This window comes from Pipistrellus kuhlii, unplaced genomic scaffold (assembly GCF_014108245.1).
Source record: "Pipistrellus kuhlii isolate mPipKuh1 unplaced genomic scaffold, mPipKuh1.p scaffold_m20_p_6, whole genome shotgun sequence".
Classification (NCBI taxonomy): domain Eukaryota; kingdom Metazoa; phylum Chordata; class Mammalia; order Chiroptera; family Vespertilionidae; genus Pipistrellus; species Pipistrellus kuhlii.
In genome coordinates, this window is record NW_023425562.1 from 44142436 (window position 1) to 44167957 (window position 25522).

Genomic DNA, 25522 nt, shown 5'->3' on the forward strand with positions numbered 1-25522 from the left:
TGTTCAGAAACATACAGTTCTCATAGGTGTGACTTTTTACCATTTGGTGTACCATGAAAAAATAACCCTTCCTACACTATGAACACAGGAGGTGGGAAGTCTGGGATGCTAAGAGTCAGGGAGAGTACAGAGCATAGGGTCAGGTCAGTTCCAAGCATTATTACTATCTCCCAAGGCATGACTAAGCAATGATTCACTCCAATGTGTATCACACCATGACTCTAGGCTGTTAACTTTGAAAACCAGAATTCCTCATATTTTATTAGTACAATTAAAATATTCCAACTGGAGGTCTTCCCTACAAAAGAGAACCTAGGTAAAGTTACAGCACAGTCTAATGGAATGTTTACTTACTGATCTGAACACCAGCTCAACTACTGAAAAGCTGAATCACCCTGAACAAGCCTTTCCGCTTCAATTTCCTCATAGGCAATACTACCAATTCTTCAAGGTTATGACACTCAAAAATATATGTAAACTAAACTGTCACCCTGCTGCTTAATGTACAAATCGCCTTCCATTATTTTTGAACACTTTAAATGTTCCCTTAATATTTTAATTCTTAACTCTTTCTCATAGTTTTTGATCTATCATTCAGATTATAAAGTCACTAAGTTCCACACCAATATATGACCCTTATGGGCCAAAGTTGCCTTATATGTAAAGCAAACTTGCTCTTGGCATTCAAAATGTGGAGGTAAATATTCAACAGGAAGACAAATAAAGGAAATAAACAGAAGAAAAACTGAGACATGAAGTAAGAAGCTAATCTAAATTTCCAGGTCTGAACACACTGCCTAAAATTGGGGACTAAAATCCAGAGTCAGTGGATTCTCCATTTACATTTACAAACCAGTTGGTCAAAACCATAAGCAGCCACACCTTTGGTTCAAGGCTTGAGTTCCAAGAGATAGACCAAATCCCACCTGCACACACTAACTGCAAATCCACTATGAGAACCACAACTGAGGTACAGACAGGCCCAGGCTTGAAATCAGTGTACAGACTGAATGCAGGGTGGCTGTATCAACCTGTCCCTACTTCACTTATAAACCCATTTTCTATTTCTCATTTGCATTGTCTCCTATCCATTATAACTTGTGTATTTCTTAAACGACAAATGATACTAATCTAAAATTCACACAATGAGAATGAAGTGTCTATCATCTTAATGAGATCACAAGTTAGCCATACAAATAAATTAAAAAATTATTCTGGGGAAAAAAGAGGTTTCACTGAATATGTGCATATTTTAGAAACAATCATTTCTGATTTCAGAGAGATGAAGAGAACAAATGACAAAAGAATTAGTTTGGTGTTTTACTGTGACTCAAGACCTAAACAACACAAGGATAAGACGACCATGTTAAAAAGTGCTCCAGAGGAACTCTGTGATCTGCCCCAAGTCCCGGACAGCGGTGCCGCCGTCTGTGACACGAGTGTCCAGCGAACTATTACCTTAAGATGGGCTCCAGATCAGGATGTCGCCGTTCGTCCCGCTTCAGTGACCCCTGATTCAGGGCTCTCAGGATGGTCTTGTCAAAAGTCTCTGAAGACAGTTCCTTGGGAAGCTGGAAAATAAAGAGAGCATGGTAAGGGTTAAGTTTCTCACCTGCTTGGTAAACCCAGGCACAGAGGCAAATAAATGCCACCTGCTCAAGAACCACCCCAAAGCAGTTCCTTTTCCAAATCTTCACACAGGGATGGGGAACCCCTACTAAAGCAGAGTAGGTTCTTCCACTAGGAGGCCCACCATCTGTCCTCCAAACACACTTAGGGGCTTCCCAGGGAGCAGGGTCACACAGCAGCATTCAACAAGCTTCTAGAACACAAGTGTAAATACCTCACACCACAGTGAAGTATCACCCACACCGAACTTCTTCAGTTAAAGGGAATATTTTGCATAGTGAAGCAAGTATTATTTTTATCCTCAAATAGTATTCTGAAAAGTGTTATCTCTGCCTTTAGTTACCACTTTTGTGCCTTCTTTTACCCTGAATCACAGGCAATGTCAGATTACTATGCTAGACACCAAATAAAGAACTGGGTATGAAAAATGGGGTAAAAACTTTTAATCTAACTTACATTAAAAAAAAACTCCACTAATTAGAGGTTTAGTAATCTTTTCCTCAATGTGATAGAGGTACCCTCAGAGCACTGGAAATCACACACAAAATTATCACTTGGGCAAGAAAACTTTAAAGTTAAAAACAAAATCTTAAGACAATATATTTAGTAACTACTTTACTTTGAAAATTTCTTAATAAAGTAACTCTATATAAAACTAACTTTCCAAGTCAAGAATTTAAGGTTTTAAATTTGACTTTTGATAACTAGTCTTTTCTAGGTACTCTTGAATTATTGGTACTTCCCCTAAAATTAAGGATAGAACCATTAACACTCTCCAAGGAGCCTCAGGAATAGAACAATCTATAGAAATGGTCAGTTTACATATTGATTTTAATTGGAGAACCAGAACCCGAAGTAAGTATTCTTCTGACAAATCAGAATTCTGAGTCAACAATTCAGAAATGGAAAATTCAAAGGTAGCAAAAAGCATTATTCATTTTAGGCACGGTGAGACTATGGAAGCAAGGTGTTACGTGAAAATGAAGTTCTTTCTCGTTCATTTATTAACCTGTAGAGGTCGAAGGCTCTGTTGGCATCCCACACACACCCCTAACAGGGAGAAATAAGTTCAGAATCTACATATTTCCCCCCAAAAATTACTATTCATTTCAATATTTAATTTTTACATTATTGTCTTAATAGATTTAGGACACTAGTCATACATTACCCCCATTTTAAATAAGATTTCTCCTGGATTTGCATACGCTGCCAAAAAAAATTAGCTTAGTGGAGAAGTCTTTTTTTCATGTGATCTGAAAGAATCAATGACTGAATGCTCTTCTAGTACATCCATTTTCAACTGCTCATATGCGGGGCAGTGTGGATGTGCAGTCATCAGTATTTATAAACTGATCTATTTTTCAAGTGGTTTTTATCTTTAATTTTCAAAGACTATTTCCAATCCTAAAAGAAGGCATATTTGCTAAAAATATAGCTTTCAATCATGTCTTTTCTATTCTACTCACTGTTTTGGATTTTCTCACCTCTTGGTCTTGGTTCCTGCACACCTATCCTCTCACCTCTGGTGTCCTGGCTAGGCCTCAGCCAGCATATACTCAGAGTGCTGGGAGGTTTACACCTCGTTATCACAAGCTGTTCTTTAAAAACCATGAGGCCTAATGGATAACCACCTATAAGACCTCATCACAATTTTTTGTGACTCCTTGTTCAGTCATTCAGTCAGCAAACATTAAAACTCCACCCCTGTCCTAGGGACTGTTTTGGTAGTATGGGCACAACAGTGGTAGCAGAAACCACTTGGTCCAGAGAAATACCAGACTAGGTGTCAGGTGCTAAGGAGAGGCAGGTAAAGGGACTGGGAGGACACAATTTATAAGAAAAAGAATGTAAAAACACTGGCCTCAAACCCACTCTTCCACATTACAGCAAACTACAGGTTTGGTTAAACAGCAACTAGACAAGTTAGGCTGTCAAAAGAACAGCTTTTGCTTTTAACTTATGTAGACTTTAAAAGGAATGTAAAAAATACAAATGATATATAGAAAAATTTAAAGTGTATTTTAAATACACAATTAATTTCTATACATTCACAATATATTGCCGATTATTTCATATAACTTGATAAGGCATTTGCCCTATTTTAGAAAATATATCCAAATGTTGCCTAAGCAGGGGGGACGTTAATTATCACGATTCTGAAGAATGAATTACTTATTTGGAGCTGTATTTTTTCAAGTAACTAAGGTTTTAGAAAAATTGTGTGATGAAAATGAAATGTGTCAAGACAAATAGCAGCTGAAGCGTAGGCCACCCAGTAGGAGAGAGACTCTGCCCAGGCGCCAGGTCCCAGGCTGGGGTCGGTCAGGTACTCTCTCAACACCGGGGACAGGGAAGTAGCAGCCACACTCTAATCCTGTAAGTAACCAACCAACCAGCCTTGACAGTTGGCAGTGCTGGGCTGCAGGGTATTTCAGTCTTAGCTGTTTATCCCCTGCAACCCACCCTCAGCTCTAGAATTCGGTCATGGAAAGGGCAACAGAAAAAAGGAAATGAAGCACATTGCTCTCTAACCCAAATGAGACCTGTTTTGGATAAATTTATTCTATGGAGGGAAAAGTCACAAATAAGTAGAAAAGAATTTAAAAGTGCATGTGTGGGCGGGGTGGGGATGCTTTTCCTGATTCTTCAATAGGCTGCTAGCCAGGAGCTACCTTCTCCTCCAGGGTATTGAGGAGAAAGTAGCTTTTTGACACAGTGCTCACACACGTCTCCTTCCACCACTCTCTCTTTCTCCCCATGCTGTCTGAGGCTCACATGTCACAGGCATGTGACCTATGGCAACTAGAAATTAATAATCTCCATCTTTACATGCAGTTAGGTCACCAAGTGGAGCCCTTACCCCAGAGTTAGTTTAAAATAAGCCATAGGAAAATGGAAATATCCAAGTTGTTCCCAGTAGTTCTCACCCAGCAGGACTGACACTGCCAACACAGGGAACTATGTGCTCCTTAGAACCAGTGCCTACCATGCAGCCCACAGCTGTGCAAGCTAGAGGCAAACAACCCCTAGCTTTATGAGTAAACAGAGACCCATGTGATCTGAAAAAACAGATTATGGTGACAAGTACTGTCCTGAAAATTTCATATGCTATTGGATCAATAACTATGTCACACCGTAACCTAAAAGTTAGTAATTCAATTGGCAATGTTTTCTGCTTCTGGACTTTCTGTTTTATCTCTGTACTAGAGGGCTGATGCACAAAATTCATGCAAGAGTAGGCCTTCCTTCCCCCAGCTGCTGGCACCGGCTTCCCTCTGGCACCTGGGACCTGGGCTTCCCTCTCAGCCTCAGCTTCGTCCAGAAGGTCATCCAAAAGGATATCTGGTCTAACTAGCATATTACTCTTTTATTATTATAGATTAACTATAAATTTTAAAACATTTGCTTATTGAAAAACAGCAATTTATTTGGTTATCCATTTAAACGTCTTCCCTTATTTTCATATTTATCTCTACCCACATGCTTTTCAATAAAATAAAATTAGTATAAAAGAAATAGATGAGAATTTGAACAAAATAATCTAAGATCCCTTTTACCTCTGTAAGTCTATAAGATGTGCCCATTATACCTTATTCTCAGTGCTTTGGAGAAGCTATCATGTGGGAGTGGAGGTGGACTTGGAACTCAAAGAAGGAACAAATGGATATATATTTAAGGAGTACACAGAGGGAGCTAAAGAGCTGTTAAATCTGAGATCCATTACCAAATGCAAACAAGCCTCATCTTATTTTGCAGACACACTCTTTCATAGGATGTACTCCAGCCACCAACATTACACACCTGGGCAAGGAAGTAGGAATAAGGTTCCATTAAAAAAAAAAAAAAAAAGTTGAAAATCCTTCATTTCCTTATATTCGTAATATAAAGTAAGAAAACTTATGTTTACGATAACATGACATTTTCTACATGTTCATAGAGTTCTCCAACCTGTATATATGTATTTTAAGTTCTAAGAATTAATTTTGATGTAAAGGTTTTTGGATTCTGTATATTATGTAAAAATAATTTTAACAACAAAATCTATACTTTTACCTTCAGTAGAAAATCCAGTAGTTCTTGGTGGGTTTTTGTTACTGTTGTGACTGAAAGATCAGACCAATTTACCTGATTGAAAAAACAACACAAACATATTATATGGTTATTTCTTAGGCAGGGAAACAGCTGGGAAAAAAACCATGTGTAAAGCAAAGAGCCTTACTTACATTTTATTAAGATTAACAATTACAAATATAAAGTTAACCTGGCATTGTCATCATTTCTTCAAAATTATTAAAATTAACAGCACATTGACATGTTCTACTAAAAAAAAATTTAATAACTCATTTAGAATCACATGGTGTTTTTTGTTTTTGTTTTTGTTTTTTTAAAGCTGTCTTTAAAAATATGTGACCATATTTTGGTAACTTTTCAGAAAGTGGACCATCTTACATTCCTTTAGTGAAGTTGCACAACTATAACACAATGCTTTGAATATAGCTCTATGCCCCAAGAAAGAGAAAAATTTTACCTCCTGGAACTTATGAAATATATATTCTTATGAGAAATAACCAGTGCTCACTAGCCTTTCTTTGATAATACTATATTGTATTTTTATAGTGATTATGAAGAGATTTCAACTTTATCTCAATTCTGTAAAATACTATTAAGGTGGATGGGACAAATATGACCCATTTAAAGATGGAGAATCAAACTCCAAAAGGCTGACTTACTTAGATTCAACCCTAAGTAACCAAAGAATCAGAAGTGAAATCTATTATGCTGCCATACCTCTTGAATACTTTTAATTCAGTGGATCTAATACTGGCCCACTAATAATTTCTACTTTACAATTATTTGAGTTAAGTAAATACTTGAAAGATGCTAATATCTAAGGCTTATCAACTAATCCTATATAATAGCCTAATATGCTGTGTCCATCCATTCAACCAACCAAAGTGTAATATGCTAATGATATGGTAAGGCCGCTCAACCGCTAGCTATGACTTGCACTGACCACCAGGGAGCAAATGCTCTGACCAGTAGGTTTGCTTGCTGCTGGTGTCCGGCCAATCAGGACTGAGTGAGATGGGCTAAACATGCCCTGGAGCCCTCTTGCAGCCCCTCCCTGGCTAACCAATCTCCCGCATCCCTCCTCAGCCCTGATTGTGCATCGGTGGTGTCTCTTGGTCTGGCCTGCACCCTCTCACAATCCAGGACTCCTCAGAGGATGTCAGAGAGCAGGTGTCAGCCCAATCTAGCAGTCCAGGCCAAGGAACCCAATGGTGCACAAATTTGTGCACCAGACCTCCAATTGTATTATAATTAATCACACACTTAAAAATATAGTATGACCTCATTTAATGTCAACAATAGGTTCTGTGACTTAAATTTACCATAGGCTGATATAAACAAGAGTTAAGTTCCCAGAGCATCTTATTAACAAAATAATGTGGTTGTTCAAAGACCTACTACACATACAAAGTTTTATCTATCAACCTCCAAAGCAAATATCCTTATTAACTGACAGATCTTTTAGCTGATTTTTAGTTATTCAAATGTCTGTTGAGCAACTACTGTGTCAGACAGTTTCAGTGAAAGGGATACAGGAATGGACAAGACAGCTGAAGTCACTGCTGGCCGAAGTCCGAGTCTATTGTAGGAGACAGATGAAATAAATGGCTATATAATGATTCCAATCAGTGGTCATTGCTCCAAAGAAAATTAGTATGGTGTGGTGCAGGAACAGGGAGAAGCCCATCAGATGGTGCCAAGAAAGACCTCAGAGAAGCGGGCATCTGAGCCAGTCTGTGTGTTGAAGGGACATCAGCTGTGCCACAGTCTGAGGGTACATCATTCCAGAGCAAGGAGACACAGACCTTAAAGAAGGAGCAATCTTAGAGCTCCAGCAACAGACGAAAGCTGGTGAAATGAATTGAAGACAGCAAAGACCAGCTTATACCAAATATTACAAAACTGTCGAGTGAAAATGGAGATAAGGACTTGAAATTTTCAAATTAAGGATATTTTTTCCCCACAAAGCAGAATCCAGGACTCCGAAATTCTTTGAACAAATATACTAAGTGAGTTAGATATGGTGGGATGGCAGCAGATGAAGATTCCTGCTCTCCATGAGATAATAACCAAATAGAAAGAAAAAACACAAACCCAGATGTAAGAACCTGTGATGGCAATGTACCTTGGATGAATAAAAAAACATTCTGTTGGAGGATCAGAAGTGGCTTCATGAGAAAGGTACAGCTAACATTTGGCAAGCAATACCTTTGGGGAGGAACTGAAGTAGGAAGCACAGAAACATGGCATGTTTCCATTTGGTTCAAGGCATGTAAAGCCTTAGGAAAAAGGGCTAGCCAGAGAAGCCTAAGCAGGGAGGAATAAGGCAGATGTGGACAAGGAACCCATGTGACAGTGAATAGACAAAGGAGACCTGGGGCCTAACAGAGTTGGGCTCTAAGGTTAATTAGAGCTGTTTGAAGGAAAGAATGACAGGAGAGCAATTGGAGATAAGAAGGCAGGACTACAAAGGCCAGAGAATAAAACCATCCTGGAGAAAGAAAAAGAGGAGAAAAATATAAAGGAAAAGACAAGGCCTGTGATTCTGATTTTATTTTATTTTTTTAAATATATTTTTTAATTAAATTTTTACAGAGAGGAAGAGAGAGTGATAGAGAGTTAGAAACATCGATGCGAGAGAAGCATCGATCAGCCACCTCTTGCACACATACCCCCAATGGGGATGTGCCCGCAACCAAGGTACATGCCCTTGACCGGAATCGAACCTGGGACCCTTCAGTCCGCAAGCCGACGTTCTACCCACTGAGCCAAACCGGTTTCGGCTATAATTCTGATTTTAAAAATACTGGTGAGCCAAAACTGGTTTGGCTCAGTGGTAGAGTGTCAGTCTGCGGACTGAAAGATCCCAAGTTCGATTCCGGTCAAGGGCATGTACATTGATTGCGGGCACATCCCCGGTAGGGGGTGTGCAGGAGGCAGCTGGTCAATGTTTCTCTCTCATTGACGTTTCTAGCTCTCTATCTCTCTCTCCCTTCCTCTCTGTAAAAAATCAATAAAATATATTTTAAATAAATAAATAAATAAATACTGATGAAAATGCTTACTCTTACTTTTAAAAGATATAACTTATACCTTTAATCTAAACTCTGATAATTATTGTCAGAGTAATTTTCATGTGGTGGTACAATTTCTAAAAACTTGGCAAACCATGCAGAACACACTGAAAGCAGTACATCCCCTTAATTTAGACAAAGGTATACATTTGTTTAACTTTTCTAAGTTAGCAAACCTGCCAGAAGTTTTTCCAAAGATCAATGTTTATTCTTTTCAGAAGATTATTTAACATAAAATATGAGGCATTTTTTGTGGGTGAGAGTAGCTTACTTCAAAGGTGTACTCCCAATATTTGTCAGTCCTTTTTCTCTGGACTCCTTTCAAGATTATCTTCTCAATGTGTACAGCTGAAAGAAAGAAAACATGCTGACTTGTTCTACAGAGACTAGACACACATTTCAATTACCAAATGTGATAAATGCTACACAATTAAGCTATTTATCTTCATCTTAATTACTCCTCTTAAATCATGATTAAGCAAAAAATAAAACAAAACAAAAAACACAAACCCAGAAGCATAGCAATGTGCCATCCATGAAGTAATTTTTTCCTATATCCATTCAGTATGCTGAATGTCTAAGCAGATTTAAGTACTCTGCTAAGCACCAAAGATAAAAAATAAAAGGTACCTGCAGTGAAGATTTTTTTCAAGATGATAATCATCAAAACTGTTTATTATTCAGATTACTACAAAAACAGCACTTCAGATTCATCCAAAAGAATGTACTTAAACAATAATCAATAATGAGGCTGGTAGTAATGAAAATGATAAAGGTCTTCGTAAAGAAATTAGGAAAATGACTCAACAGACTAGCGTGCTCACTGCTGGATCCAGGAGATAGGAGATGGAGAAGAGGAGGAAAAGATTCACTTTCCCTTAGAGGAAGAAGTTAAATCAGATGAAGCAAAATATACAAAGTAACTAAAGTATACAGGAAGAATTAAGGTTGTTATAGATCACGGAGGGTGGGCAATGAGAAAGCAGAAAACATACACAGAAATTTGCTGGTAAGCAGACACTCATAATAAACTAAGGAGATCTCATTGCCGGAATTTTGTGACAAGTTTCCAAATATATAGTGTTTGGTGGCCTGCTTCTGGACTAATTTCCCCTTATTGGGTAAAAAATGTTGAGGATGGAGACAAAAGAAAATCTCAAAAGCCAGGTGAGAAGCCTGTAACTCCTCAGAACTCCCCCAGCATCATACAGGCCAAAGTGGAAAGGGAGGGTCTGCTGCTTTTCAAAAGCTTTTCTATTAAATTATGTAAAGAATGATGCTACTAAATAAAAGCCATCTGAACTAATCTATGTTCAGATATATAAAGCAGCTCTACTTCTGCAAACTGGTGGGCTATGGATAGGGGACAACTAGGGCATTATGGAACACGGCTATGTCTTCAGCCTTGATCTCAAGTTAAACCTGCCGTGATCTATCAGAATCAGGAAGAGAGAACAAGAGTATGAAGAAAGGCTGATATGTGAGATCCTCCTCCAAGCTTCATACATTAAAACTAGAAAGCATAGATTACAAACATTTGTTTAAAAATTAACCACACAGCCCTGGCAGGTGTGGCTTAGGTCTACACACCTCAAGGTCTCAGGTTCGATTCCTGGTCAAGAGCATATACCTGGGTTGCAAGTCAGATCCCCAGCCCTAGTTGGGGAGTGTGTGGGAGGCAATCAATTGATGTGCTTCTCTCACATAGATATTTTTTCTCTCTCTCTTTCCCCTCATTTGTACTCCTATTCCTCCTCTTTCCCCTCTCTTTGAAAATCAATGGAAAAATATCCTCAGGTGAGGATTAATAAATATTAAAAATACAAGAAATTATCTCTGGTACCATCTTAACTATTAGCATTTTGATGTAGTCTTTTCGGGGTTTTTTTGTTGTTGTTGTTTTTTAAAGGACCTTCTTTGTAAAACCAAACTCCCTTTAGGTGACTCTATGATTGGTGTGCTTGGTGGAAGAGTCTATGATTCAAGTAGTCAATATATTCTTGATTAGAAATGTAAACATCTTTTAAACATTAAACATTTCTACCTATTTTTCCTCTGTAAGGAAAAATGTATTATACCAAAAGGATTATTATTTGGACTAAAAAGAAATAAAATAATGTCAATTCAAAGCTGTCATAACTAGCATGATGCTTCTCGCCCATCCTTCACTTTTCCAAGGCTGCCAGGTAGCTGTCTACATTTTCCATTTCACTGTTTCCCTCAACACAAGTAATGGACTCCCCAAATGTTAAGAAGATGTCTACACTCATTCCTTTTCACATAGCAAAGTATTTTCATTCCCCCATCTCCAGCCCTCTTGAAAACTGCATTACTGCAGGAAGAATGGACTTGTAAGAAATTTCTTCTCTCTTACAGTGATCTTCTATATAATTATTTTTTTCAGTAGATACTGAGAACATCCTACAGATATAGCCCTATAATAAAAACTTTGGGAATATGTTAAGGACTTTGCCCTCCAAAGACATGTAACCAGATTGAAGACAACTGCCTACAAGGCAAGGCCAATTAAGCATATGCCAGGGTGGGCTGAGTGCTGTGGAGCTATAGGCCAGATACAGATTCACACAAGTAGGAGGACTGGCTTTTGAACTAAAACAGACCAGCAGGCTTTCTCTACTCCAAAAAGGAGACAGAAGAGTTAGAGTGAACCAATGTAAATAGCACCCTGCAATCGTTCCACTTACAGATGCTTTAAGTTAGCAAAGAATACAGCATACCTTCTCGCTGGGTTCTATGAGGTGCCACAGTAAGTCCGTCATGAGGTATTGGGGCGTGATCTATTAAACTGGCCTCATTAGTTTGCACGTAATCACCATGAGCAGAGTCATTCTAGATCAGAAAAGGGGCACATGTTAATTGACTAAGAAGAGTACATTCTATAAAATAAACCAGATTTAAGTCTTGTACTTTTAGTAGCAACACTTTTAGTAGCAATTTTTAGAGATCAAATAGGCAGAAACGTGCAAAGTGTCACAGGAGTAAGGAAAAGATCATCAATATTTATCTTAATTCAACAGCAATATTCTATCAATTACTCAATGTCCCACTTTTCTTGCATGTTACTATTCAGAATTGCCAATGATGTCAATTCTATACCAAAGTGAACCAGAATTGAAACAACATAAATAAAAGATGGTAATCCCCCTCTTATGCTAATATCCTACTATGTAAGGACATTGGTATTTTTTACATTAATTATTATGCAATATTTATTCATTACTTGAGTTTAATGACAGTCTAACAAGATGCTTTGTTGGAAAAATGTTTTACAAAAGGTATCATTAAAAAAACCAAATCTTTCTAAACAAGAATGTGTATGGACAGTGAGTTTATTACTAATGTTAAACCATCTTACGGTAACTAGGTGCTCTAAATCTAATTAAACTTGCTCAGCCAATCATCAGTGAACTGGGGTGAGTTTTACTCCTAGGAGAACTGCTGCTTGAAGGAATATAGAGCATGCTGGTGTACATACAGCTCTCCAGCATTGGTCTGTTAATATAACATATTGGTTAAGCCAAATTAAGAAAGTGGTTCTTTATCAAAATTCATACCACATCCCCCTCTTCATGTTCAGAATCTTAAAACATTTCTCAATCTCTTCAGTTTCAAGAACCAACTACAATTTTAAAAATTTGCAATAAATAATATACATTCATGTTTTAAAACTGTATAAAGAAATGAAACAAAAAGAACAGCCGAAACTTCCTAAAAATCCCATTATAAAATATTTGGTTCTGCTGTCTCATTATGCATCCTGGCCTGCCAGCTGACAACTCTCTCTGGGAATAAAGTATCACATTAGATACTCTGGGGAGCTAAGCTTCAGTCTTATACAGTAGTTGTCTTCCTCTAGAAGCCCAAGGAAATAAAGATTGTCTACAAAGAACCACTTAATGAGAAGAACACAGACTTCTTAAGTCAACATCCAACCTCTAAAACATTTAGCACGATGGCATTCATCACTTTCCATCATTATTGATGTTTAAAAGTTGGATACAGGAATTCTTCTAATGATAACACAATCAATGTATTTCCAACCCAAATCATATAATCACTTACTACAAAGTAATAAAACCACACTGGTCTAACACTACTGAAAGTACTTTAAAAATCAAGACAAATAAAGCCCTGTAATCCTCTCAAATACCTGTGTTAGCTGGAAGAAGTTTAGTTGACAAGGTCAACCATTTCCTATAGACTATTTTTCTACCATGTTTTTATGTGGTTCATAAATTAAAAATTGCACACATCTTCCAATGTAAGTCAAAATATACAAAACCCAATAGTTTTAAATAGGAAAATGAAAAAAATCAAAACCACAAGGTACACTTCACTCCCACTGGGATGGCTATTATCCAAAAACCAGAAAATAAGTATAGGCAGGAATTTTGAAAAATTGGAACATTGTCCATTGCTGGTAAGGAATGTAAAATAGTGTGGCTGTTACGGAAGACAGTCCAGCAGTTCCTCAAAAAAATTAAACATCGAATTACTATATGATCCAGCAATTCCACTTCTAGATGTATACCCAGAAGAAATGAGACTAGAACATATAACTGATACTCCAATGTTCATAGCAGCATTATTCACAATAACCAAAAGGTGGAAGTAACTCAATCATCTAACGAGGGATGAACAGATAAAATGGTGTGTGTGTATGGAGGGGGGGAGGGGGAGTGTATACAAATGAAATATTAGCCTTAAAAAGAAATAAAATTCTGATAGATACTACAACAGGGATTAACCTTGAGGACATTATGCTAAATGAAACAAACCTGACACAAGAGAATATTATATGATTCCATTTATATAAGGCACCTAGTTCACAGAGAAATAAAGTACAATAGAATAGGGCTAGAGAAAGTGAAATGGGGAGTAAATCAGGTTCTGTTGGGATAAAAGAAAAGTTCTGGAGATGAACAGTGGTGATGGTTGCACAACAATATGAATGTGAATGTACTTAATGCCACTAAATTAAACAATCAAAAAGGGTCAAATGGAAAACTTTGTTATATATATTTTACCACAATGTTGCCTCCACAAATACTATATTGAAGTAACCATGAAAAAGTGGTTTGCTTTGTAATCAAAGTCACATTTTTGAAGTCTGAAGTTACTTTAAGAATACAATTTAGCAACCAAGAAAAAGGCTCCGGGTTTAATAAACTCTGAGAGCTTCTGACTAACTCAAATCCACATGTCAAGTAACACAAGTGAGCTAGACATCTTGTTCATTCCAGAAATTACTAAGATTTAATTTTTACACATTAAGATCCATCACAATTACACACTTGAGATTTCTTAAATGTGGGAAAGTTTGTTGAATAGTCAAACGGTTGTCCTGCCTAAAAAGACTCTGAAAACATACCCTGAGAACAAAGGTCAGGCCTCATTCTACTTTAACAAAGTTCTAACTATAGATGGAACACACAGAGAGTGGGGAGGGAGAAAGCACCTCCAGTCCCCAGATGTGTTGTGTCTCTAGACAGTCTGGCACAGAGACAAACAGACTTCACCTTTAGTTACCTGCCCAAATTCCTGGCCCATAGAACTTTGAGAAATAATAAAATGGTTGTTGGTATAAGCTACTAAGTTTTGAGGTAATTGGTTATACAGTTATAGCTTACAAATTCTCTTATTTAAAGGGCTACAACCAAAGTATGTTATTATTTAATAAGCAAGATTCCTAGAATGTCTTGTGTTGAATGTTAGAAAATGACTCATTATCAGATACATTACTGAAATGTTAAATTTTATCCATTTTTGGTAGAAGAAGAGGGAATTCTCTAAGGAGAATTTAAGAATTACTTACTGTCTGTCTCTTTAATTAGAGGATGTGGTAGAGAAGGCAGATGTTTTTCTCAGATCTACTCAATGAAATAGCACAACCCAATCCAACCCAAAGTAATGCCTGAATCACCTATAGCTTCTGATGAAAGGCAAGTTCTGGTGTGAGGAGAAACATGACTGGTAAATATATTAAAGTTATGCTCAAACAACTAAACTAACACAAAGGAAAGGAGACAAATGGATCAACAGCTCAGAAAGAACATGATATGGATTCGATGATTGTGGATGCTCTTCCTACGTAACTTATTGTTTAATTGATCCAGAAATATGGGGATAAGGTGATACAACAAGGCCAATATGGCAGAATTCTCTTAAATGCCTGGCTAAATGAATGTGGGGTGAAGGGCCAGATTATTTATTGAATCTGTGTATACTCTTTTTTTTTTATCACAGCCTACTGCAAAAGCAGCTATGCAAGCTGTTCTTAACGTGATATTTGTGAACAGTGGTTATCTGTGTATATGTGTGTGGGGTGGACTGGAACCAGATGGGTGAAACAATATGGGGGAGGGAAACTCATCACTATAACTTTCTATGTATTTTGGGAACTCTGAATTCATTACAAATAAAAATATTAACATTGTCGATGTCATTGCCTTTTCTAAATAACTGAAATTGTAGGATGCACAATTAGAGAAGATCCAGAAAAAGAATGTTGATAAAGAAGCCTAATGGGAAGAGGGGAGTAGAGTATAAAAGAGAAGTAAAGGTGGCAGCTTTTACCTAAGAACTGGCCTTGCATTTCTATTTCAACCTGAACAGCACCATCTATAGTTGACAGGTAGAATGGTGAAAAATATACATCACTGTATCACAAAATTACAAAGGTCTAGAACGCAGTGGGGTGGGGGGGGGGGGCGCGGCGGGTAGTAATGGTTACCTACCTAGACCAAAGCTGGGCTCCTCCTCTTTAGCACCAGCACCTGTGTTTTTTTTTGTTTTTGTTTTTTACCAACCTCCTGTTCTACCATTATGTAAGAACGGTGATGGCATGAGATGAGCCAGCCTTGAATGGAAGGTAAAATGTATGAAGAAATTGTGGAAGAAAGAGATTTTGAGTTCAAAGACTTATCAGTGGCTAAGCTCCAGCCATCACTGCAAGAAAATGTGATAATACTGCTTTAGTAAGATGTGTCTGGCAGCAGTATGCAATAGATAACAGATGGGAACCAGTTAGATAACTATAAAAGTCTAGGCATAAAGTCCCAAAAGGGAATGGTGTCAGCAAAGATGAGGAAAGGGTGAATTCAGGACATGAGGAGAGCCTGGATTTAGGCTATCAAGCAAATCAGAGTGTCTAGAAGTATAATGGTAGTATTGAGAAAACTGGATGACTTTGGAAGGTGTTTTTTTTGTTGTTTGTTTGTTTGTTTGTTTTTAATCAATGATGCATTCTTTTCATACACATTAATTTAAAGTGACAGTGGCCATGTCAGGCAGACATACCACCGGCAAGCAGAAACACATATAAATTTGTACTGACTCCCACTGCAACCTGTGGGATAGTTATCCATTTCATCTGACCTTCAAGACCCTCTGAACCCAACCCCTATTATTCTCTTCAAACTTCCATATTTCTGTTCTTCCACAACAACCAAATTGTGCTGTAGTCACTCTATGACAATCGGTATATAGATACATATGTGTGAGTATATATCTTTTTTTTAAATATATTTTATTGATTTTTCACAGAGAGGAAGAGAGAGGAATAGAGAGTTAGAAACATCGATGAGAAAGAAACATCAATCAGCTGCCTCTTGCACATCCCCTACTGGAGATGTGCCAGCAACCAATGTACATGCCCTTGACCAGAATCGAACCTGGGACCTTTCAGTCCAAAGGCCAACGTTCTATCCACTGAACCAAACCGGTTTCGGCTGAGTACCTATATATCTTGTTTAACAAGCACTCTCATATACATGTTATCTTCCCAGCAGTTATCCTATCTAATAAAGAGGGAATACGATAATAGACCCTCATGCTGTAGCAAAGATGGTGGCACCCTCAGCCAATAAGGATGGAATATGCTAATTGACTCACACCCTCAAAGATGGCAGTACCCACAGCCAATAAGGAGGGAATATGCTAATTGACTGCCACACCCAGAAGATGGCAGCATCCAATCCCCTCAGTCCAGCTGGAGCCAAAGGCATGGCACAGCCGGGCCCACCCCCAGGCGAGTCAGGCCGCTCCACACTTCTGCCTCCAGAGTCCCCTAGTCTCCTCAGCCCCACAGCCGCCCAGGGCCAGCCGAGGCACAAGCAAGCCACCAATGTTGGCTGCCCAGCTGCCCAGGACTGCCAGAGGCTCAGGTAACCAGGGCCAGTCGAGGCTTGTGCTGCTGGCAGTGGCAGCAGCAGAGATGTGATGGAGCGTCACCTTCCTTGCTTTCTCCTGATCGCCGGGTCACCTTCCGCTCCTGAGGGTTCCCAGACTGTGAGAGGGGACAAGCTTGGCTGAGGAACCCCCCACCTCCAGTGCATGAATTTTCATGCACCAGGCCTCTAGTATATACATGATATCCCTATTTTACACTGAAACTTGGGAAGACTACACTTGCCAAAGTAACCTTTTTAAAATCTAATCTGACCTCAAATAAATTATTTCTTGAATGAACATAAAACCCTTTGAATGCTCTAAGACATTTAGAAAGGAATTAAAGACCAAATGTTCCCTGGAGCATAGGAAGAACAGAAGGAAATGGACTACTGCGTGCCCAGCAGCTCTGCCACCTGTAACATAAACACCCGATTAGGCACTTCCCTTTTAAAGTGACTGTTTACATAGACTGGATGAAAGAGGCTTTTGTGACAAGGCATTCTCTATGAGTTAAAGGAGTGCTATCACACACAGTCCTCCATAATGAAAAATAGTCTGTAAAAGTGCCGAAACCAGTTTGACTCAGTGGTAGAGCGTCGGTCTGTGGACTGAAAGGTCCCAGGTTCGATTCCGGTCAAGGGCATGTACATTGGTTGTGGGCACATCCCCAGTAGGGGGTGGGCAAGAGGCAGCTGGTCGATGTTTCTCTCTCATCGACATTTCTAGCTCTCTATCTCTCTCCCTTCCTCTCTGTAAGAAATCAATAAAATATATTTTAAAAAAATAGTCTGTAAAAGTGAAGCTCATCTGCTTTGAAGCGAGTGCAGGCCTTTTGCATCTCTTTGGAAAAAAAAAATACTGGCTCAGTATTTCTCTAGAAAGGACAAAAATATTAAATAAGCTTAAATGTAAGCCATCTACATAGCATTTATAAAACAAGATACAAAAATGTTCCTTAATTATCGATGGGTTCCAGTTTGTGCTACAAACTAACAAAAAATTATGTAACTTAACAAAACTGCAAAATAGCTTTAATTTATATAATCATTTTCTAGCTAAATGTGAAAACTGAATACAAATCTAAGTAGATTAGGTACACAGTAGTTAATGATAATTCAAATTAAAACCATGTATTTTCTCCATTCCCATTCATAAATTTAATATGGGGAGAATATGTATTTTAATGTCTTGTGACTCAGAGAAATGCTCTGGGAGTTTTGTTTTTTCTTTTCCTTTGGGCTTCTTTTATCTGTAGCATACCAGATCTTTGCAGTGAGTTAACAAAAATAACTGTCCCAAATGTCTCTCAAATACTACCTTTTAAATTACCCACCCTTCCTGAACACTAATCAATTTAGAGTTATAACAGAGAACAATATAGGAAATACCACTACACCATATGGACTTTTATTGAGTGGGGGGAAAAACACAACCATTCCCGAAAATAACTGCTAGAACAATCTGGATGACTACATCTTAGTAAAAAAGAAAAATGCATTGAGCATCATTCTCAACAGAGAACTTGTACTCCAAATAGTATCTGAATTATTTTGCACTTTATCTCATTAATTCAATCATGCCAACCTCAAAGGCAGCTATTAACCCCATTTTACAGCTAAGACTACCTCATAGGGATCTAAGTGCCCTGGTTAATATCAAAGAGCTAGTAATGGCAGAATGTAAGCCTCTGAATCTAGTGATCTAAACATGGCTATCACTCAAGGCCTTTGATAGCCTCTACAACACGTGTCAAACACAAGGCCCGCGGGCCAAATCCATCCCGCCAGGCCTTGCAATGTGGCCCGCACCGCGCTGTCATCACTGCACTCCGCTGCGTTTCCATCACAAGGACAGTTTATGACTGTTCAGTAAACCATTCGGCCCGAGATTTAGGCTGGATTTTAGATTTTGGCCCCTTCTCTGATTGAGTTCGACACCCCTACTCTACAACATACTTCCTGTCCCCGCTCCCCACAAAATATAACAAAGGTAGTTTTAAAAATATCTATATATTTCAGAAAAAGATCTAGCTTTCTGACCATCTCTACAACCCTCTTCTCCTATTGAGATATAAATGTGACTTCGCCTAGTTCTCCTTACCTGAGAAAACCATTGCACAGAAAACACAAGTAATACCCAATAGCTCCCATTTGTTATTAAAATAATCACTACTTAACTCTGCTATTCTAAAAACCTTTTCCAAAAGGCAGTTATAACTTAAGTGTTTTTATTCTTTGCTGCAGCCAAATCAACCTAAAATTTCTCATAAAAGACATGGCTACCTGGCTCTGATCACACTCTCCATCTGTGAGATGCTGTACCCACTCTTCTAAAACCTTATAAACAAGGCTTAACTTTGACCTATGATTGCTAACACTTATTGAAGATCCTGAGACAGGCATTATTCTATAGGTACTTGTTCATTTAATCCCAACAATCCTAATGTAAGCACTATTATCCCTTTTGTAGGAGGAAAGCATTCTCAATGCCCCAGTGAGACTCTTCACAGTAAAATCTCCCAGCAGTGGCCAACAAATTAACAGTAGTATTTATTACCTGTGAGCTTTAGAATTGTTCTTTTTAAAAATCATTTTTAGGAAGCATCTTTTCAGTGCCTAATACAGTAAAACTGAAAACCTAACCACTAACCTCTCCCCTCTCATTTTAAATCAGTGAGCAGTCTCACCAGGGTTCTGGATGCCACTTATACACTCAAGTTATCTTAGAGTAGGGCATTTATGATAAAAGTCCTTAAAGTTTTTCTCTTTTGGGTCCCAATATTACCAATACATAATCTGTATTATTAAAAATGAGTTGAGGTACAGTACTTGCTCTGACAAATACAAATAGCTAATTAACTTAATCTATTCTATGAGAAAGCAAATTTTGTAGTTTTCTGTTGTAGTAACACCATTGATTTAAGTGAAGGTCCCATAGCCACTTAATTTTTGTGAGTTCAAATATGTTTTGTGAATTCAAATAATACTAAGACACAAGATGATCTATCAGTTTCTACCTTTAATTCAAACATTAGTATAACTTGCTAAGCAACTAATTTTTGAGGATACTGAAAACAGTCTCCAGAGAAATATGGCCATACCAATGATATTAACCACTAAACACTATCCATTTTTCAACTTTGTGTTGCTAAATAGGAGATATGTCTCCACAATTATAATATTCATTTTTGTAAACAATTAAGAGTGTCTTTAGGCATTCAGAGAGAAAACTTGGTTGTCTTTTCTCTTTTCAATGAAAAAAACAAAACGATTACCTTTTAAAATATTTATGCAGGTTTTATTATTATTATTATTACTACTACTACTGGTAACATTATCATTTATAGTTTGGGACCCATTTCTAAAACCAAGACTTTTCAGTTATGCAATGTATGCAATCTGTAACTAGATCCATCACTCAAATTTCCTAGTATATAGTAAATGAGTATTACTTTTATGCAAGTGACTGGCAATTCACTACAGTTATGAGCTTTATACACAAGTCTCCAAAAAGCAATGCCAACACCTAAATACAATCACATATAACATTTAATCTAAAATCACCCAAATCACACAAGAAAACTCTAGAAATGTTACTGTTAGACAAATACTTGTGTAATATTCCTCCATTTTTCTAAAATGACCTGGTAAGTATATTCTGGTGGTTAAGTTTGTGGCTTATCACTTCAGCCATTAACATCCTAACCATGGTATGCCATTAAACAGTTGCTGAGCCTGGTCAATTTGAAAGCATATAATTAATAGAGCATTTGAAATAAAACACCTGTTCTATTTGTAAACATGTTTAAAAAAACTTTTTTTATTTTTTTAAAGAGAGACTATTGCATACTAGGCACTGAATACAAGTCATGAAAGAGCCACTCTTATTCTAATAAAAAATAAAAAAATAAAAACACACAAAACCTTAGAGATGAGTCCGACTGTCTCCATTTAGTATGGAGGATACTGAGATAGTAAGGAATGATTCCTAAGCAATTAAAAAGTTAGAGCCAAAACCGGTTTGGCTCAGTGGATAGAGCGTCAGCCTGCGGACTGAAAGGTCCCAGGTTCGATTCCGGTCAAGAGCAAATACCTTGGTTGCGGGCACATGTGCAAGAGGCAGCTGATTCATGATTCTCTCGCATCGATGTTTCTAACTCTCTGTCCCTCTCTCTTCTTCTTTGTGAAAAATCAATAAAATATATATTTTTAAAAAATAAAAAGTTAGAAACGTGTGCCTAAAGGGTTACTTCCGGGGCAATAAAAGACTGCCTCAGGAATGCCCCAGAGTTCCCGGACAACACCATCCGCGTGGTTCTCTTTGGGCTGGGCACTCCAACCCGCTAGGCCTGCCGGGCCTAGCAGGGAACACCTCGGAGCCGGCCGCACCCTCAGCCCGCCCCCAGGGGGGCGGGGCCGGCACGGCAGTCACGTGGGCGGCGCGCGGCAGCCATCTTGCTGGGCAGGGGCGGGGAGCCCCGAGGGACTGGCCCCCATCGCCCGCCCGGGGCGGGTCCGCGGCCGCGCCTGACCGCAGGGATCTACGCCGAACCGCTACGCTGACGCACGAAAGACACGCAAGACTAGGGAGCCTCTCTGCACACCCCAAGGTGAGCACTCCTCCAGGAGCATCGGCAGAATGTCGCGGAGTAGCTGGGTTGGACTCCAGGAAAAGGGGACTGAAAGCAATCCACCCCCATCAGCAGCTTTGGAGTGACAGCTAGCAAGCAACAAAAGCGGAAATGTCAAGGCCAGAGCACGCCATAGCTGGGGGACTCCGGAGTCCACGCCAGCAGCAGAAAATGCGAGGTCGTAACAATTTAACGAGACGTAAATAACTGTAACCAACTACTGGAGAGAAAAGTAGCACAAACTTCCAGTGTCTGGAAATAGCCTTCAGCGTCACCTGTAGTGCGTGTATCCCCTATGACTTGTTCCCCCACTTCATCTCATGGCCACAGCACTGGGCACTGCCCGACAAGGAACAAGTGCTGAAATGAATGGCAGCAGGCCCAGCCTCACTTTCTCCAATCCTCCCGGCACTCCCTGGATGCCAGGAAAGGCACACACTGCAGTCAAGATAAAAATCTCATTATTCTGGTGTGCACGCATCTCTTCTTGTCTAGTCACCTTCCAACACTTGCATGACAAGCAAAACTTAAAGGAAAAAAAGACTCCCATCAGTTAAATCTCAAATAGGTTACTCTAGTTGTAATGATATGAATGTGATGATATAAACGGTTTCCATCCTAGCATTTATATTAAACTTACTTACAATCTAAGGTTATCTTTACAATATAAGCTATACCAAGAATTTTTTTAAAAAATAAAAGTATTGCTCCTGAGTGCAGGCTTTCTTTTCTAAATTTAATAACAGTGTATATGGAACTTTTCTGAATTATTTTAGCGAGTAGGCGTCAGAATTGAGTTTTTACCACCAGTATACACAGCTGTATGCTACTAGTAAACATTTGAAGACAAAATTTCAAATAAAAAAATTAGACATTATTACATCTGAGTTTGATATTATATCCTAAAATTGAGTTAGTTACTTCACAGTAGCCTTCTTTTAAAAAGGAGGGGCTCAGCTTAGATTAGCACTAAATATCGTCAACCTCCCAATTCAGATAAATAAATAAACTTTCAAAAAAGGGGCGAGGGAGGGCAAAAGCAAAACTCCCTTCCAGTATACCAGCCTGAAAACTGCCTAGGTTGAAAAGTAAGGCATCCAATTTAATATCTTTTAAATAATTATGAACCACAAAAACAAACTCTTACTGTACATAGTTTTAACTCTATCTGAAACCTCCTCCCTCCCCCCTCCACTAAAGTGTCATGCTCAAGAACTTTATATGGGGTTTATATTATTATTAAATTACTTTCATAGCTCTATAAAAATTTCATCTTCCCTAATGTTTGCCACAAGTGACTCATCCAGACTCTCGTCTACTACACTTTGGTGTTCAATAACTTTTTAGAAAACAACACTTATGTCTACAGTAAAGGCCCAACAAATATTCCCGGACCCAAATCTGGAGACACGACTCAAGCCCTTTGGAAAGCAGGTTATGCCAGAGATAAAAGTATAACCAGCTCACCTTAGGAGAGCTCCTTCCCAACACAGACACAGAGCGCTACTCCTTAACTAACGCTACTCCTTAACCAGCTTGAGTCAATTCGCAGATCTCCACTTCCGAGTTCTTTTGGAAATCAAGTTATTTGAACAGGAGCCATAAGCCCCTTACGACCTTACGGCTCGTAAGGCACACACTAAGCAAAAAGAGCCCCTGTGTGGCAAGGCACGCCGGGCGCGCACGCATCTAAGGACACCTGGCCAAGGGGTAGGGCAGAGCTTTACAACGTGCAGCAGAGCGCCCGCCCGCCCGACGGGAAAGGAAAGGCACTGCCCACGGCCAGGCTGCGGCTCACACGCCGGCTCCCCTAGCGCTTCGTTTTTCCTGGCACCCAGGGCCCGAGAGATGCTCAAAGCCAAAAATGTCCCAGAGACCCTTCATCCGAGAGGGGCCTCGGGCTGAGTGCACCACGTTTTCCGTGTCGATTCTGTTACGGAAGAGACTTCTAGAGTATTCTGCTATGGCGGGTGCCTGTGAATGGGGAGGGAGGGGGAGAGAGGAGGAGGAGGGAGGGAAAAGGGGGTTGGCGCAGTGAGTGGCACTGAGGCGGCCCAGCAAAACGAGGGTTAGTACTACAGGGCCGGAAGGTACTCCAGGGTGGGGAACCCGAGACACCTGCGCCCGCCGGGCTCGGGCTGGGCCTAGCGGTGCCCCAAACCCAAGCCCGGGGACCGGCCTGGCGTGGCCGCCCCGCAGCATGTGGGAGACTCGCGCGCCTTACCTGGGCCCTGGGGCCAGCAAAGTTGCACGGCTCCACCTCCGCCTCCGCGTCCTCGGGGCCCCGGCGGAGCGCGCTGCGGAGCCGCTCCAGGTGCTCCCTCAGGGTGACCCGCTGGTGGAAGGAGAAGGCCGGGTGCAACGAAGCCATGGTGAAGAGCAGCAGCAGTTCCTCCTGGGCCCTGAAGCCCAGCCCATCGCCGGCCCAGGGCTCGGCGCCGCTGCCTTCCGGGCCGGAGCCGTCCTTCTCGGCGTCCTCCTCGCCAGCGCCGTCCGACCCGTGCTCGCCGGGCTCGTCCTCCGCGCCGCCCCGCCGCGAGCCCTCGCCCCGGGCCGCGCGCAGGCTCCTGAGCACCGAGTCCACCTGGGGCAGGAGGCGGTGCAGGCGGCCGGCGGCCTCGCGGTTCTCCGAGCCCAGCAGCGCCAGGTAGACGATGAGCCGCGAGCGCACGGCGGGCTCTCGGAAGTCGGCCAAGGGCCCCGGATCCGAGAGGCCGTTGGCCTTGGCCTCCGAGTCGCGCAGGTAGTGGTAGTCCTTGCGGGCCAGGTCCTCCAGGCACGAGCCCAGGAAGCGCAGCTCCAGCGGGTTGCACAGGTCCAGCAGCCCGCACATGAACTCCAGGCGCTGCGCCGAGCCCAGCACCAGCCCAAACCACTCATACACCCGCTCCTGCTCGCGCAGCGCCGCCGCCGCGGGGCCGCCGCCGCCGCCGCCCGGCATGCCCGCCCCCGCCGCCGCCGTTCCGCCAGCAACAGGCGGCCCGAGCCCCCGAGGCGGCGGCGGCGGCGGGTGGCCCCGCAGCGGGCCCGCGGGAGGCGGAGGGCGGCAGTCGCGGCGGCGGCGTGGCGGCGGTGCCTTAGCTCCGGGCCGCGCATCCGCCTCGGGGTCCTCCGCCTCGGGCGGCGGCTCGGCGGGGTGCGTCGGCTTCAGCGGCAGCTTCATCCTCAGCATCCTCGGCTAAGGCGGCGCGGACATGCGAGCGGGGGCGGGCGGAGGGGCGGGGGCCGAGGCGCGGCGCAGCGGTCAGGAGCGGGGCTCCCCCATGCCGCCGGGGGAGGGTCAGGGGCGGGTCTCCGCCGGCGAAGGGGGCGGCGGCCGGCCGGCGAGGTCGCTGTCGTCTTCTTCCCCGGCCGGAGGCGGGGCGTGCCCGCGGCGGCTCCACCTCCCGAGCTCCGCTCCGGCTCCGGGGGCCCTAGTGCGGGTGAGAGCGAGCGAGCGAGCGTGTCTTCCTTCCACCTCCCTCGGTCCCGTCGTCCTCGCCGTGCTGGGTGCGGTGACGCCGGAGCGGTTCGCTCACGAGCCGGTGCGGACCGAGCAGCTGGGAGGAGAGGAGGGGCGGGCGGGCGGGCGGGCGGGGCGGAGACGCTTGTGGGTTTCGCACAGGCGCCTCAGCCAATAAGTGGTCCGAGCCGACGGTTGCGTAGTGTCCCCGCCCCCCCAGGGCCCGCCCCTCTCCGCGAAGCCACGCCCAACTGCTACGGGCCGCCTCCCTCCCGGGCCGTTTCCGCTTGGTCTTAGTGTCTAGTGGTGGGCAGCCGGCGGGGGTACGCGGGCGTGGCGGCGGGGTGGCGGGGTGAACCGGGGCGCGGCGAAGGGCGTGCGAAGCGCACGGGAGAGGAGGGAGGTGAGGGAGATCATCTTTTCTCCAGGCCCTGACCCCACTCTTCACTCCCGATTGCCCCGCTACGCCTGCTCGCTCGGGCC

General features: G+C 41.6%; 1 protein-coding gene across 5 annotated transcripts in view; it reads right to left on the bottom strand.

The window, feature by feature from the left end:
- The window catches only part of ZCCHC2 (zinc finger CCHC-type containing 2), a 52334-nt gene extending 27181 nt beyond the window's left edge, over positions 1 to 25153 (bottom strand). Inside the window, exons 1-5 of one of the 5 annotated variants that reach the window (XR_006740337.1) lie at positions 23822 to 25100; positions 11513 to 11624; positions 9046 to 9122; positions 5683 to 5754; positions 1459 to 1571 (exon numbers count right to left, since the gene is read on the bottom strand). Coding sequence is in view for 4 of the 5 variants with exons in the window: in XM_036419907.2 (XP_036275800.1) it covers positions 1459 to 1571; positions 5683 to 5754; positions 9046 to 9122; positions 11513 to 11624; positions 23822 to 24769 (1322 nt within the window). In the remaining variant the exon portion in view is untranslated. Of the gene's footprint in view, positions 1 to 1458; positions 1572 to 5682; positions 5755 to 9045; positions 9123 to 11512; positions 11625 to 23821 lie in introns of all 5 variants that reach the window. The other 4 variants (XM_036419907.2, XM_036419906.2, XM_036419908.2 and 1 more) reach the window with 4 other exon arrangements.
- Between the last annotated feature and the right edge of the window lie 369 nt (positions 25154 to 25522).